Genomic DNA, 17071 nt, shown 5'->3' on the forward strand with positions numbered 1-17071 from the left:
GTCCCAGCTACTCGGGAGGCTGAGGCAGGAGGATTGCTTGAGCCCAGCAGTCTGAGGTTGCTGTGAGCTAGGCTGATGCCACGGCACTCTAGCCTGGACAACAGAGTGAGACTCTGTCTCAGAAACAAACAAACTAATTAAAACACTGGATTACCTTCCAAACCATTTACAACTGTATCAAGCAAGGAAACTGGCCTCCGCTCCAGTCTCCCCTGGGGCAACTGGGAGACATTACACCTGAGACCAGGCATTTGTGGAGGTGAAGGCAGAGAGCAGGTGCGGGCTGAGGGGCTCCCAGGTGACGCTCACACATGGGAAACCCGGGGCTTTTCCCCAGAACCCCCAGAAATAGCAATCCGGTCCACTCCGGTGGAAATCTTCACGCTGTAGCTCTCAGCTCCCTTTCTTAAACGTTAGAAAATTAACTGTCAGAAGCATTAACTGACAGTCGATCTGGAGCTGAAATATAATCCCGGACGACAATCCCATCCGACTGGTTCCTCCGGTTCTGCTGCCCCGCAGGGCAAGCTCCATGGCACCCGCTGCAGGCCCTGTGCCCCCCTGGGGTTCCCGGGGACTCCTGCTGCCATCACGCTTCACTTTGTCCAAATCCCAGCAACCCTGCAGACAGGTCCCAGGGCTGCCCGCTCAAAACTCCTCAGAAGGACAGGCAGGTCCAGAAAGGGATCTGCAGCCAAAGCGATCCACGCCCGCTTGGAATCCCAGCATCCCGTTTCATCCTAAGGGCCAATCATTTTTTTTTTTTTCTTTTGAGACAGAGTCTCGCTCTGTTGCCCGGGGTAGAGTGAGTGCCGTGGCGTCAGCCTAGCTCACAGCAACCTCAGACTCCTGGGCTCAAGCGATCCTCCTGCCTCAGCCTCCCGAGTAGCTGGGACTACAGGCATGCACCACCGTGCCCGGCTAATTTTTTCTATATATAGTTTTAGTTGGCCAATTCATTTCTTTCTATTTTCAGTAGAGACGGGCTCTCGCTCTTGCTCAGGCTGGTTTCGAACTCCTGACCTCGAGTGATCCTCTCGCCTCGGCCTCCCAGAGTGCTAGGATGACAGGCGTGTGAGGCACCGCGCCCTGCCCAGCACATCTCTTAAGTTACAACGGTGTGAAAACTGGCCCGACCCGTTCAGGCTTGCGAGGCAAGGCCGGGGCTGGGGGCGAGGGGGAGGGCGCCTGGGGACCCTCTTCGGCGGGGCTACCCCTGCGCCACCTGGCAGGGCCCAGGTCCTGTGCGGGCAGCCCCGGAGGACACTCACCCGCGGCTCTCTGGAAGGCGTCCACGGCGCTCTCGAGCCCAGCCTGCGTCTGCCGGTTGCACCGCGTCCCGACCTGGGTGTACAGGGCGGCGACGTTGAACAGCACGCTGGCCTTCTCCAGGAGCAGGTTCTGCTGGCTCACCGGGACCCCGGTGAGGGAGTCGTACCTATTGCAGAGAACACAGGCACAAGTGACTCGGCCAGTTGTTGCCACTCGGAGGTGAAAGCGGACAAAATCCACCTCCTGAATAACATTCAAAAGCTACACGTGCAGTGAGGCTGTTGTTCCCAAGCAAGATGACAGGTTCGATTGTACCTGAATAAGGAGCCCCACCCCCCCACACACACACACACACACAGCCACACACAGCAATAAGGCTTCCCAGCCAGGTGCTGTAGCTCTCGCCTGTCATCCTAGCACTTTGCAAGGCAGACGTGGGAGGACTGCTTGAGGCCAGGAGTTCAAGACCAGCCTGAGCAAGAGCGAGACCCCCGTCTCTACCAAAAACAGAAAAATTAGCCGGGCACGGTGGTGCATGCCTGTAGTCCCAGCTACTCTGGAGGCTGAGGCAGGAGGATTGCTTGAGCCCAGGAGTTTGAGGTTGCTGTGAGCTAGGCTGACACCACGGCACTCACTCTAGCCCGGGGAACAGAGTGAGACTCTGTCTGAAAAAAAAAAAAAGCAGCAGCAGCCATGGTCTGCTGGAGCCGTCTGCTCCCCGATGCGCTTCATAAATAAACACCAACTTATGGGCCGGGCGCGGCGGCTCACGCCTGTAATCCTAGCGCTCTGGGAGGCCGAGGTGGGCGGATTGCCCGAGGTCAGGAGTTCAAAACCAGCCTGAGCAAGAGCGAGACCCCGTCTCTACTATAAATAGAAAGAAATTAATTGGCCAACTGATATATATAGGAAAAAAACTAGCCAGGCATGGTGGCGCATGCCTGTAGTCCCAGCTACCTGGGAGGCTGAGGCAGAAGGATTGCTTGAGCCCAGGAGTTTGAGGTTGCTGTGAGCTAGGCTGACGCCACAGCACTCACTCTAGCCTGGGCAACAAAGCAAGACTCTGTCTCAAAAAAAAAAACCAAATACATAATGAGTGAGATGTGCACCATCTGGGGGATGGTCATGATGGAGACTCAGACTTTTGGGGGGAGGGGGGGAAATGGGCATTTATTGAAACCTTAAAATCTGTACCCCCATAATATGCCGAAATTAAAAAAAAAAAAACTAAACTAAAAAAAAACAAAAAAAAACAACCACACCAACTCATGGACCTCTCTCCAGACTTGCCCGCAGGAACGCGACAGCCAGGACAGGGGCCGCCGTGCAGGGGGACATCCGCGGTGCCCACTCCCCGACGGCGGCTGCACCCTGCAGACCTCGGGCACCTACCAGGTAAACAGGAGCCCCATCTGCCGCGTGGGCGGGAAGAAGCGACTCTCCACGAAGCCCAGCTGAAGGAAGTAGGTCATGAGCAGCTCCACCCCGGCCTCGTCCCTGCTGGGCGTGCGACAGGCCTGCAAGGAGCAGAACCGCGGGGGGTTGAGCAGAGGAGAGCCCTGCCCCGGCCACCCCGGAAGGTGCCCTGCACACACAGACGGGCACCTTCGCCCTCCTCCTGTGGCAGGCGGGCCCGTGGCCAGTGCCATGGACTCTCGGAGGTGTGGAAGGGGCGCTGGGATGAAGTCGGGAATCCCGGAGTCCGGCCCCGGCCCCGGCCCCTTGCATGGCTCATGCAGCCGGAGGAGGGGCTGGTGCCGACGGCCACCCGTCCCTGACACCATGGGACCTCAGTCCGTGGCGATCACCCGCCCGCCCGCCCGCCTCCGCTGGGCACGGGAACGTACCTGTCTCAGGTCCATAAGATCCGCGATTTCGTCCTCGTATAAACAGCTGTCCTCACTGTAATGCTCCAGGATGAAATCCTTCGAGAAAAACGAGAAAAGATACCGTAAAACGTGATTCAGAACCATAGATAGGCAAAACAGCAATATGGCAAACATGCACCCATTCTAAAAAGAAAGAACACAGAGAAACACGAGAGATCGCACACTGCAGTGATTTTCGGAGTGGGGGGATTTATTTCCTTAATTTTGTTTATGTAGACTTTTTTTTTTTTTTTGAGACAGAGTCTCGCTTTGTTGTCCAGGCTAGAGTGAGTGCCGTGGTGTCAGCCTAGCTCACAGCAACCTCAAACTCCTAGGCTCAAGCGATCCTCCTGCCTCAGCCTCCCGAGTAGCTGGGACTGCAGGCATGCGCCACCATGCCCGGCTAATTTTTTCTATATATTTTTAGTTGTCCAATTAATTTTTTTTCTATTTTAAGTAGAGATGGGGTGCCACTCTTGTTCAGGCTGGTTTCGAACTCCTGACCGTGAGCGATCCTCCTGCCTCGGCCTCTCAGAGTGCTAGGATGACAGGCGTGAGCCACCTCGCCCGGCCGAGAGACGAGGTCTCGATATGTCGCCCAGGCTGGTTTCGAACTCTTGGCCTCAAGTGATCCTTCCGCCTCATCCTCCCAAACTGCCGGGATTACAGGTGTGAGTCAGCTTAATTTGGTCATTTTTAACTCGATTTTTCCTTTTGTTTTATCATACTCTCAAGAGATTTTCTTTGTGGCTTTACTCAAAGTGACGACGTTTAGAATTGGGTCCCCTACCAACACAATGGTTTTCAAATGCTCTTGTGCTATCGGTGACATTAAGGTGAGGATGGCCACAAGGACGAATTCATCTGGGCCTCCCCTGCTGGCCTCCCCAAGGGCAGTTAAGGGGCCATCACTCAGGAGATGCTGGACGAAGAGAACCGCATCCTTGCCACGGCAGCACATCCTGCCAACCGCTACTTCGGATACTGGCAAAATTTCTTATAAGGGGAGAGATCACACTTAAAATAAGAAGTTAAAAGGGAAACCTTGGCTGGGTGCGGTGGCTCACGCCTGTAATCCTGGGAGGCCGAGGTGGGCAGATTGCTCAAGGTCAGGAGTTCGAAACCAGCCTGAGCAAGCGCGAGACCCTGTTCTCTACTATAAATAGAAAGAAATTAATTGGCCAACTAATATATATAGAAAAAATTAGCCGGGCATGGTGGTGCATGCCTGTAGTCCCAGCTACTCAGGAGGCTGAGGCAGGAGGATTGGTTGTGCCCAGGAGTCTGAGGTTGCTGTGAGCTAGGCTGACGCCATGGCACTCACTCTAGCCTGGACAACAGAGTGAGACTCCGTCTCAAAAAAAGAAAAAAAAAAAAAAAGGGAAACCTTATGTTCACCTCATAAACGTCGGAGAGGATTTTGAGAAAATCCTAAATGTCATTCCTGAATTTGAAACTTAGTAAAATAAGCTAGATTAAAAGTACTTAGTAGTTCCACAGATGTAGCCAATCAAAAAAAGAAAAAAAAAAAAAAAAAAGAAAAAAGAAAAGTACTTAGTAGGATAAAAAGTATCTAGGCTGAAACCCGGTAAGCATCAGGGGCAAAAGTAAGACTTCTAGCAACATTGCTAGTACTTGCTAACCTAAATCTGCAAGGTCTATAGCCAACACATTAAGAAAAGAAATTAATTGGCCAATTAAAAACATATAGAAAAAATTAGCCGGGCGTGGTGGCACATGCCTGTAGTCCCAGCTACTCGGGAGGCTGAGGCAGGAGGATCACTTGAGCCCAGGAGTTTGAGGCTGCTGTGAGCTAGGCTGATGCCACGGCACTCTAGCCCGGGCAGCAAAGCAAGATACTGTCTCAAAAATAAATAAAAAATAAAAAACAAATAAAATAAGACTGAATTGCCCTAATCAGGAGTGCTGAACAGCTTCTATAATACCTGCCTGTGTTTCTCTCAAGCACACGTGTGGATGGGGAAAACCCAGAACGGCCCGCACGTTCTCATTTTTGTATGCCTGACATTCTTGTAGAGTCCCTTTTAGGCTAAAATGACATGGTTGGAAGCCTCGGCTGAATAGCAGCTGGCCATGTCCACGACATGTGATTTTTTTTTTTCACTTGCTTTAATGCAGAATCCAGCACGTGACCTAATTGGACCCTTAAGAGATGCCTATAAAATTCCTAAGTTTCTCCAAGTGAGTCTCCCTGGTGAGTGCCCACATTCTTCTAGCGCTGGCACCAAGCTACAGACTGACTCTTTTTTTTTTTTAATTTTTTTAAATTTCATTTTTTTTTCTTTTTTTTTCTATGAGCAAAAATTAAACATTGCAGAGCTGACTAAGTCTTAAAGAAACTCTTCTGCAGGCAGGGCACGGTGGCTCACGCCTGGGATCCTAGCACTCTGGGAGGCTGAGGCAGGAGGATCGCTCGAGGTTCAGGAGTTCGAGACCAGCCTGAGCAAGAGCGAGACCCCGTCTCTACTAAAAATAGAAAGAAATCAGCCAAACGACTAAAAATAGAAAAAAAATTAGCCGGGCAAAACAAAACAAAAAAAATAGAAAGAAATTAATTGGCCAACTAATATATATAGAAAAAATTAGCTGGGCAGGTGGGGTGCATGCCTGTAGTCCCAGCTACTCGGGAGGCTGAGGCAGGAGGATCGCTTGAGGCCAGGAGTTTGAGGTTGCTGTGAGCGAGGCTGACGCCACGGGACTCTAGCCCGGGCAACAGAGTGAGACTCTGTCTCAAAAAAAAAAGAAGTATTTAAAGGTAGTGAATTGACATCTTTTGATTTACTCTGAAACGCATCACAAAATAAGACGGATTGATGGACAGACACAGGGATGCCTAGATGGGCAGATGTGATAAAACAGCTATAGTAAAATGTTACGGGTAGAATCTAGGTAAGTAGTAAGTATGCAGGAGTTCACTGTCAAATTCTTACCGTTTTTTGGATACAGTTGGAAATTTACACAATAAAATATTGGCGGGGTGGGGGGGAACCTTTAGCTACCCTTTCAAAAACATGGCCTCAACTGGTTACACAATGTAGGAAAAATGACACCAAAATAGGACACGATTTTTAGATTCTGCAGCACATCCACCGCAGACCCTCTTGGACCCAGCCGCCCAGGGAAGGCCAGACTGGGTTTCCAACCCTACTCTCCAGGCACCCAGAAAAAAGCTTTTTATTATTATCATTTTTATTTTCTTCTTTTTCTCTTGCTTCTTTTCTTTTCCCAGTGAGAAGCAACGCAGGGGAAAAGCTTTAAGAATCACCAAAGACACCAGCAAGAACACGGGACGAATAAGTACACCATTTCTCTGCGTAGCTGGCCAGGAGGGGTCTCGGGGTCACCCTGCAGATGTCAACTGACTCTCGGTCTGTTGAGCCCAAGGCCACCGAGAGGGACACGCCATTCCCGTATTTCCACCGCGTCCGGCGGCCGCTGGCTTGAGACTTACCTTAAGGACGACTGAAAAGTCGACATCCTTTGTTTCCTTCAGGCCAAGAGGAATCAGGGGGATTGTAAACGCCTCCCTGCGAAAAACACAACAGGGTACGTGAGCACCTTCCACCGGGGCGCCTGGCCCCCGGCAGCCCAGCTCGGGTCCCACCCCCTCCTCCTGCCCGCCCTGCACACACCTGGCCGACGGGTTCATGTCCCACAGGGTCACGCTTCTCCCTCCGCTCTGACACCCACCCTGGCTCCCTATGACCCTGGCCCACTCAGCCTAAGACTCCGGGGCCCCCGCCACCTCGGCTCCAGTTTGTCCCTCCAGTCTGAACGCTTCCTTCTCAACTGCCCTGAGAACCTGTCACGCACCACAGTCCGTGCCTGGGGCGCTCATGGCTCCTGGGGCACACACTGGACCTCTGTTGTCAGCCCCATGTCCACCCTCCTCTTCCTCTCCCCCCACAGTGGAGCCCACCTCTCCAACACGCCCCACACTCGCAACCCTGGTCTCGTAGGGGGCTGTCCCTTTGGGGCATGTCAGTCTGTCTACATGTCCCCTCACTTGAACAAGAATTGCCTCGAGGACAGGGGCCCCATACCTCCTCTCCCTTCGCTGACCACTGGGCAACCGGGAGTGTCCCCCAGCCTGCATTCCTAGGGGCAGGGCCAGCAGGAAGTGCACCAGGCTCAGGCCGGCCCTGTTTTGCAAACAGGGATTGAGCTCCCTGACCTGTAACAGGAGACCTCCTTGGGCAGGGCGAGTGGAGGGTGCAGCTGGAAGCCGAAACTGCCTCTGGGGTACAGCTGCGCTAAAAGCAGGCGAGACCCAACCCACGTGCACGGCTTCCCCAAAGCCCTCGGGGAAGCTGGACCCCCAGCGGGAGGTCGTGAGGGTGGGCTGCAAGCAAGCTCTGCTCTTCCTGGGACTAACCAGGCACCAAGAAGGAGCAGGGAGTGTCCTCAGATCATGCACCGGGGCACCCCCACCACAATGTGGCACTAACAGGACTCTCCGGGTAACCTCAGGCCTCCCTGAGTCTTCTCGGCTGCACGACCAGATCATTTCTTCCCTGCACGACGGGATCATTTCTTCCCTGCCTACCTCAAAAAGTGTTTGAAGACCAACCATGCTAAGGAAATGAATGACTTCGAACACAGAACGTTCTGAATGCAAAGTGTCATGTGGACCCTGCCCAGCCCTCTCCCCTCTTCCCGGGGGGCACAGGGGTTTGCCTGGCCACCCTAGAGCCACGGTGACCGCCCCGGGGGCCACGAGTGCATGGCTCCGTGGGGAGCCCCGCCATGGACTCCCCGATTCTAAGCACAGCAAATGCAAGTACGAAACAGCCTACGTTTATTGCTGAAGTTTGGCCCTGCCTCGCCTCCTCGAAGGAGCTTGGACCTTTTGGGCAAAACTCTAGAACCGAACAGCGGAGTGCAGTCTGGGAGGACCTGCCATTCGTCTCACGCCGACGAGGTGTTCAAAACTGCACCAGCAGCCTGTAGGGAGCCGGGCTCAGGACGTCACCGGCGGAGGCTTCAGGCACTAAAGCTTTCCCTGCGGCTCTGAGAGACGCTTAGGTGCTGTGCAGAGGATTGTAATCAGGAAACACACACTCCAAAGCGGACCCGAAGTTCCCGCCTGTTTTCCTCCTGTTAATCCCAGGGGCTGTTTTCCAGCTGAGTTTCCTCTGGGGCCCACCTGTTTTTCGAGAAGTCTCCCGTCGTCCCTCCCCCCACACACACACACAAAAAGTACATGCACCCTTCTTTCTAGCTTCTCAAAATTATTCCTGCTAAGGGACGGGCATTTCCTTCGAAGGTGGCTTGCTGGGACAGGGGACTGTCTGAGCTTTGCTGGAGGCCACACGTCAATATTCCACCGCCTCCCTTGGACACTCCTAGAAGGAAGCTTGTGAGTTAGAACGTGCATTTCTCGAATGTGCAGCGGGACAGAATTCCGAAGTGGCTCCGTTGCACCATCTGCTCAGGGAAGTCACGTCGGCCCCATTATCCCTGTTGAGGTGGTTTATACCTTTTGCATGCTCTCCACAGAGTGGCCCGGCGTCAGGCCCTGGGAGGGAAGAAAGCAGGGACACTGGGCCCCACCTGGCAGGTCAGCTTTCACAGCTGTCCACAGAAGCTCCCGGGGTGTCCTCATGGCAGAGCCACCACCCTAGCCTACGTGAGAGGTGCCATCTGCCCACCTGGAGCCAGACACTGAGCTCTCCCACAAAGCCACGTCCTGAGATGTCTTTGGACAAATGCATTTTTGCCCAATGCTCCAGGTATCTCCCAACAAACCCCACGGGTTCCTCCCTTCAACTCTACAGCACCTTGCTCAGCCCCACACCGGATCATGCACTCACTTCCCAAAGTGGGGGCTGGCCCTGCCCTCGGTCCATACCTCCCCCCTGGGCTCTCTGGGTCCCGCCCCTGATGCAGGCACGCCCTCAGGCTCAGCAGGGTCTGCAAGAAGCACTGCTCCCACTTACTCTGTACTCTGATAGACTCCCACCGAGATGTTCAGCCCCTCCAGCTCTTCCTTGAGCATCTGCAGGTCCGAGTTGACAAAGCTCAGCTCCAGCCGCACCTGCTCGCGAACCTTCTGGTTCGTGGCTACTCTGTCCAAAGAGAGGAGGGAGAGAAGAGTGCTTTCAGCCAAGCATCCCAGCTTCCGGGTGAGCAGACCCAGCCCCCGGTCCCTGCCGGGAAGCTCGGGGGACTGCTCGCAGATGAGTGCCAGATGTGACCAGGTAAAGAGACTCTGGGCACCTGCTCCACCGTGAGCCACACCTGCCAGCAAACGGACTAGGAACACAGCCGATGACATTGTGAGCTGCCGGGCATTAATCCTAAGACATCCCTGCAAAACATGAGCCTTAAGAAGAGAAAAGAAGACTGCTCCAGTCACTCCCTAAAAGGCAATAAATTATCCCCCTTACAAAGAAATAGATGAGAAAATAGAGGAAAAGGTACGACTTCCCAATTAACTAACCTGATCTGAAACATAGACATTACAAGAAAACAAAACAATAGACTAATATCTTTGATGAATACATACGCAAAAATCCTCAACAAATAGCAACCCAAACCCAGCAACACATAAAAAGGACTACACACCCTGACCAAGTGGGATTTATCCCAGGAATGCAAGGTTGGCTTAACTTCTGAAAATCAATTAACACAATATGTTAATAGAATAAAGGATAAAAAAACACACATGGTGACCTCAATTTACATGGAAATGCAAAGGACTTACAATAGCCAAAACAATTTTGGAAAAAAAAACTCCACAAAGTTGGAGGACTTATGCTATTTGATTTAAAAACTTACCAGAAAGCCACAGTAGCCAAGACAGCATGTACTGGCATAAGGATAGGCTAGGCTGACCCCACGGCACTCATTCTAGCCTGGGCAACAAAGTGAGACTCTGTCTCAAAAAAAATTAAAAAAGATACCCTTATCATGCAGGAGATTCCACAGGTTCTAGAAGCTCTGTGCCAAGAATGCAGGAACAGGACAAAAGGCCAAATATTTATTTTTTATTATACCACGGCCACCCATGAATTGATTTCATTACACACCCTGTGGCACAACCTGTACCTTGTAAAACCTGTGCTGCCGTGATGTTACTGAGAACATACCTGCTTCAGCAGTTGACAATGTCCACGAGGGTCCAGGTAAGAAAATTCTCCCAGCCCCCAGTACCGGGAATAGGTTCCCTTCCTAGCAATGGCTTCTTTTTCCCTAATAAGTATGCAACGTGTTCCAGATCATACTCCCTTCCTCCTGCTGCCTGCCAGGAAGCTCAGAGACAGACTGAGACTCACATGTAACAAAGTATATACAAGCCAGGATGCTGAGGCATGTACTAGCCTTACCTGCAGATCATATTCCCTTCCTCCTGCTGCCTGCCAGGAAGCTCAGAGACAAACTGAGACTCACATCTAACAAAGTATATACAAGCCAGGATGCTGAGGCATGTACTAGCCTTACCAGCAGATCATACTCCCTTCCTCCTGTTGCCTGCCAGGAAGCTCACAGACAAACTGAGGCTCACATCTAACAAAGTATACAGGCCAGGACGCAGTGGCATGTACTAGCCTCACCTGCAGACAAATCCCTCTTCTCTTTGTTCCTGCCCTCAGTTCCCCATTCACTCCGGCTTCCATCTTACATGTTGTACACAGTACCACATTTCCCCGAAAATAAGACCTACCCATAAGCTAAACCCTAGCAGGATTTCTAAGCATGTGCACAACAGAAGCCCCACTCCGAAAATGAGCCCTAGCGACGGGCGTGGCTGCGCAGCGCGTCTGCACATCCCGTGCGTGTCGTCGATGAACAGGAAAGAAGACGGGCAGCCCTTCTCATCCGCCCCGTGACAGCTCTGTGGCTCAACAGGAGAGACCGGGGCTGATGGTTCTAAAGGAAACAGAGTCGCAAGACATTCAGGATGGGATTCGGGGTCTAGTGAGTGAGGATGATGTTCCAGAAGAAGACGACCTCACTCTATTTGAATCAATGTAGATGGTTGTACCGCACTTAAAAAAAAAATAACACATCCCCTGAAAATAAGCCCTAGGGCGTCTTCTTGAGGAAAAATAAGTAGAAGACCCTGTCTTATTTTCGGGGAGACACGGTAGCCTGGCCTGCAGATAAATCTCTCTTCTCTTTGTTCCCGCCCTCAGTTCCCCATTCACTCCGGCTTCCATCTTACGTGTCGTACAAAGCGTGTTAAGAGCCTCAAATCCATTTTGGAATGAGGAAAGATAAACAATTATAACTGCTGGAGGAGAAGACTTTTATTTCTCTATATTTCTCCCAGAACGTGACACAGTCCTTTCCCCATCCCGGGCCGCTCAACAGACTCCAGTTCACAGAAGGACAGGGGCAAAGAGAGAGGTCAGCAGGGAGCCGAGCGGGTCTTGCCAGCAGAGTGGGTCCTACCCAATATAACAGTTGGGGCCCTAAGACCGCCCCTCACCCCCCACCCCCCACCCCCCAAATCCCTGCAGGGTTTCCAAACAATGCCAGCTCTTCATTTCTCTACCTTTATAGGTGAATCTGCCATGCCTCCCCCCTCCCAGCGTGGCAACGATTTTTGATTTAACATTTGCCAGAAATCAACGACCCACCCTTTGGACATGGGCCTCTATGTGTGGGTCACTCCAAGAACCGCTGGCAGCCCGGCGGGGTCTCGGGGCTGCCCTTCATCCAGGTGCAGCCGCGGTTCAGAAACCCGCCCCAGAGTCTGAGCAGGTAAGGATTTTTCACTCGTGCGTCGGTGGAAGGGGGTTTCTCAAACCAGGTCTTCCGGATCGAGATGTCAGGTGTGCCCAGCTATTCCCGGGCCCAGGCTGGGACAAGGGACAAACATGGAACCAGGTGGCCCATATTAGAGTCTGAAGCCAGGGCCCTGGTTGTCAGTACTGCTGCTCTGCACCCAGGCTGGCCTTCTGGATGAAAACAAATGTTTTTTGTTTGTTTATTTGTTTTTTGACAAAGTCTCACTCTATGGGGCTACAATGCTGTGGCGTCAGCCTAGCTCACAGCAACCTCAAACTCCTGGGCTGAAGCAATCCTCCTGCCTCAGCCTCCCAAGCAGCTGAGCCTAGAGACATGCACCACTTTGCCCAAGTTGAAAATATTTTATTTTATATTTTATATTTTTTTGAGACAGAGTCTCGCTCTGTTGCCTGGGCCGTGGCATCAGCCTAGCTCACAGCAACTTCAAACTCCTGGGCTAAAGTGTTCCTCCTGCCTCAGCCTCCCAAGTAGCTGGGACTACAGGCATGCGCTGCCATGCCCGGCTAATTTTTTCTATATATTTCTAATTGGCCAATTAATTTGTTTCTATTTATAGTAGAGACGGGGTCTCGCTCTTGCTCAGGCTGGTTTTGAACTCCTGACCTTGAGCGATCCTCCCGCCTCAGCCTCCCAGAGTGCTAGGATTACATGCTCGAGCCACCGCGCCCGGCCTCCCTTGGGTTTTTCATGAAGAGCTCGCGCACACACACACACACACACTCTCTCTCTCTCTCTCTAAGAGGCAAGAATGAGAAGGCGTCCCACTTACTCTGAGTAATCAAACCACCAGGTGCAAAAAGAGGAAGGAAGGCCACCGTCAACTACTTCCTGCGACCACTGACCACATCCACGTCCACGTCTGCTCAAGCTGCAGCCTCTGAGACCGTTCCCACCAAACAGATCGCCCGTGTGACAACAGTCTCTCTGCCCCAAGTCTAAAATTTCTTTACTGCACCTTGTTTTGTCTTGAAGACACTTGTAAACCTTGCATTCCGCCACCATTTGTTTTATTTTATTTTATTTTTTATTTTAGCGTATTATGGGGGTATGAGTGTTAAGGTTACATATATATTGCCCATGCCCCCCTCCCCCCTCAAGTAAGAGCTTCAAACGTGTCCATCCCCCAAACGTTGCATATCTTCCTCGTTGTGGTTGTATATACCCGTCCCCTGCTCCCCCCTCCCACCCTCCTGACACCCAATAAATGTTACTCCTCTATGTCCACTTAGGTGTTGATCCGTTAATACCAATTTGCTGGTGAGTACATGTGGTGCTGGTTTCTCCATTCTTGGGATACTTCACTTAGTAGAACGGGTTCCAGCTCTAGCCAGGAAAATACTAGAGGTGCCAGACCACCGTTGTTTCTTAAAGCTGAGTAGTGCTCCACGGTGTACACAGACCACATTTTATTAATCCACTCATGAATTGATGGGCACTTGGGTTATTTCCACTGTCACCATTTGTTTTAGTGTAATTTTTATTTCCCCCCAAGTCTTTTTCTTTTTTTGGAGACAGAGTCTCACTTTGTTGCCCTGGCTAGAGTGAGTGTTGTGGCGTCAGCCTAGCTCACAGCAACCTCCAACTCCTGAGCTCAAGCAATCCTCCTGCCTCAGCCTCCCGAGTAGCTGGGACAACAGGCATGCGCCACCATGCCCGGCTAATTTTTTCTATATATATTAGCTGGCCAATTAATTTCTTTCTATTTATAGTAGAAACAGGGTCTCCCTCTTGCTCAGGCTGGTTTCGAACTCCTGACCTCAAGCAATCTGCCCGCCTCGGCCTCCCAGAGAGCTAGGATTACAGGCGTGAACCACAGCACCCAGCCCCTCCCAAGTCTTTTAATAAAACTGTCCCCCAGGAATAGGCACCCCTGTGACCCAGTGGCTTGCACCGGCTGCAGAGAGCTTATTAGGGCAGCGATTCAGCCTTTAGTGCTTCTGATTCCAAATCCCACTCTGCCGGGCACTGGCCAGGCTAGAGTGGGGACTATCTCACGCTGCCACCCGGCCACACTAGCAGGACGCTGCCCCCCAGGTCTCAGGGTGGGAAGACAGGCCTCGGAGTTGAAGCCAGCCCCATCAGAACTGACAATGCGGGCCGTCACCGCCCTCAAGTCACTGTCATTACAACTGAGGCCACCCCAGGTCACTGCTGGCCTACAATTTCATGACCCTCGGGTCCAGAGGTCACCGACCAGACTGGAGAGGCCAGTGGGGCTTGCTCGCTTGGCTCTCGGGGTGTTATTTTTTCCCCCTTCAACTAGTTGCTGATATTTAAAAATGCAACGATCAGAGGATTGCTCTAGGTCAGGAGTTCGAAACCAGCCTGAGCAAGAGCGAGACCCCGTCTCTACTATAAATAGAAAGAAATTAATTGGCCAACTGATATATATAGAAAAAATCAGCCGAGCATGGTGGCGCATGCCTGTAGTCCCAGCTACTCGGGAGGCTGAGGCAGGAGGATCGCTTGAGCCCAGGAGTTGGAGGTTGCTGTGAGCTAGGCTGACGCCACAACACTCCAGCCCAGGCAACAACAGAGTGAGACTCTGTCTCAAAAAAAAAATACTTGTTAGTTAAAGCTAGGCAACTTGCTTTGCATTTCACAAAGACCACCCCAGTTTCAGAGAAGCATAATCCCATTTCTACCCCAGCTTTCCTCAAGGGAGGGAGGAAGTGAGCTGGGAGAAGAGAAAGAATATGGTCCTTGCTCAGCCTAAGCGAGCACATTTTAAAATGTCTGATACTGTCCTACTCAGACTCCCGGAAGCTCATGGACTCTCGGCCGGTAGGAACCAGGAAAGGGGAAGAAGCACGAACCCAGCTCCTTACGGTGCCTGCCCAGCCACGACGCCCCCGGCCAGCGGCGCAGGTAAAGCCTGGGGCCCTCACGGCCACCCTTGGGTTTCTGGGGACATTTTCCTAAATGAACCCCTGCATCCCCCACCGCCGTTCCAACTGTCCTGCCTTCATGGGGGGGGGGGGCTGCAGTGGGAAACCCGGAGCCAGACGGCTGACAGAAACACAGTGGGGGCCGGGCGCGGTGGCTCACGCCTGAAATCCTAGCACTCCAGGAGGCTGAGGCAGGTGGATCGCTCAAGGTCAGGAGTTCGAAAGCAGCCTGAACAAGAGCAAGACCCCGTCTCTACTAAAAATAGAAACAAATTACCTGGACAACTAAAAATATATGCAAAAACAAATTAGCTGGGAATGGTGGCGCATGCCTGTAGTCCCAGCTACTCGGGAGGCTGAGGCAGGAGGATTGCTTGAGCCCTGGAGTTGGAGGTTGCTGTGAGCCAGGCTAATGCCACGGCACTCTGGCCAGGGCGACAGAGTGAGACTCTGCCTCAAAGAAAAAAAAAGAAGGCGGCCAGTGGGGCCCCAGTTTATGACCGAAACTCCCTACTGCCCGGGGGGACAGCCACAGAATCAGTTGCCCAGGGACACCGCGGGGCCAGCGCTGGGCTTGGCACAGTGCCCTGTTTGTTTTCGGGAAACCGTTGGTGCCGACTGAGTCAGATTAATAAATACCTACAGGGTTTCCTCTGACAACATTCTCCAGAGAGGGGCACTTTGAACTTTCGGGTCACTGTGGGAATCATTAACAGTCCCTCTCCCCACCCCCACCCCAGCCCGCTCAGCAACTGCCGGCCCCAACCATGAGCCTGGGCCAGGCTCCGGCCTCGGGGCCCACGTTGGCTGGTCACACAAACTGCCCCAGTTCCCGCCTGAGAAGCTCCAAGTGCCCGGGTCAGAGGCCGCCCTGGCCAGCCTGCCCCTGAGGCTGGGCCGCCACCCTGAGCCAACATGCACCACGTTTTTGTTTCGTCGTGCCCTAGAAAACTTCGCTCCGTGCCATGATCTGATTTGTTTACTTGTGTATTAAGCTTCCCGCCGGTTCAAAACCAGCCTGAGCAAGAGCAAGACCCCCTTCTCTACTAAAAATAGAAACAAATTAGCTGCACAACTAAAAATATATGCAAAATATACCGAGCGCGGAGGATCGCTTGAGCCCAGGAGTTCAAGGTTACAGGGAGCTGTGACTGCACCACTGCACTCCAGCCTGGGTGACGTGGCGAGACTTTGTCTCTATAAAAAAGTTAAAAAAACAAAAAAAAAATTAAAAAAAGAGGGGCTCCCTGAACAGGCCATCCACGGTAGCCCACAGTGCCAGGGCTGCCCACCTGCCCGTCGGCCACAACGCTGACCCGTCCAAGTGTCAACCGGAACCCACGGCCTTCCCAGCACACGGCGGAGAGCCCCCAAATTAGGGGGCCTCCCCCAAACAGCTAAGGCCACGTGAGGCTACTGTGCCATGAGGCGCCGACAATTCCCAAGCTCAGATTTGTCTGAGGACAGGGCCACCGTCAGGCGTTTTACAAGCCAGAACATGACACTATTTTCCCAGTCTCCTCCAGTGACAGCCTCCTTTGCACCCAGCTGCAAAAGGAGCGGGAGAAGAGGCTCCCAGACACCTTCCCAGACCGGACCCCACGTCCTCCTCTCCTCCCGGAGTAACAAAACCAACACGCGGCACGGCACTGTACTTCCTGATCGCGTGGCAGGTGCAGGGGGATTGTTTATGTCATCCTTCTGCAGCCCTGCGGTATTCCACAACAAAAGAATGAAGAAAGGGCCGGGCGCGGCGGCTCACGCCTGTAATCCCAGCACTCTGGGAGGCCGGGGCGGGCGGATCGCTCGAGGTCAGGAGTTCGAAACCAGCCTGAGCAAGAGCGAGACCCCGTCTCTACTATAAATAGAAAGAAATTAATTGGCCAACTAATATATATATAAAAAATTAGCCAGGCATGGTGGCGCATGCCTGTAGTCCCAGCTACTCGGGAGGCTGAGGCAGGAGGATCGCTTGAGCCCAGGACTTTGAGGTTGCTGTGAGCGAGGCTGACGCCACGGCACTCTAGTCTGGGCAACAGAGTAAGGCTGTCTCAAAAAAAAAAAAAAGAAGAAATTCTGCACTCTTTACACAAAAGGAAGCTGGCACGTTGACGTTTGCTGCAGTTAAGCGCATGGAGAGGGTTCACAGCTGCCTAGACACAGGGAAGGCTTCGCCCAGCTCCGTGCGTGGCAAGCAACTGTGTTATGAGCCCAGCACGGGAACGCTGCCCTGGGGCTCGGCTGTGCCGGCCCCCCTCCTGAGAA

At 52.6% G+C, this 17071-nt stretch overlaps 1 protein-coding gene across 2 annotated transcripts in view; it reads right to left on the bottom strand.

The window, feature by feature from the left end:
• The window catches only part of RHPN2 (rhophilin Rho GTPase binding protein 2), a 49521-nt gene that overhangs the window by 15552 nt on the left and 16898 nt on the right, over positions 1-17071 (bottom strand). The window contains exons 3-7 of one of the 2 annotated variants that reach the window (XM_075992974.1): positions 9101-9229; positions 6613-6688; positions 3120-3197; positions 2665-2789; positions 1272-1438 (exon numbers count right to left, since the gene is read on the bottom strand). In XM_075992974.1, the coding sequence (XP_075849089.1) occupies positions 1272-1438; positions 2665-2789; positions 3120-3197; positions 6613-6688; positions 9101-9229 (575 nt within the window). Of the gene's footprint in view, positions 1-1271; positions 1439-2664; positions 2790-3119; positions 3198-6612; positions 6689-9100; positions 11566-17071 lie in introns of those variants that run through there. The other variant, XM_012775158.3, reaches the window with a different exon arrangement.

Source organism: Microcebus murinus, chromosome 16 (assembly GCF_040939455.1).
Source record: "Microcebus murinus isolate Inina chromosome 16, M.murinus_Inina_mat1.0, whole genome shotgun sequence".
In the NCBI taxonomy this organism is placed as follows: Eukaryota; Metazoa; Chordata; class Mammalia; order Primates; family Cheirogaleidae; genus Microcebus; species Microcebus murinus.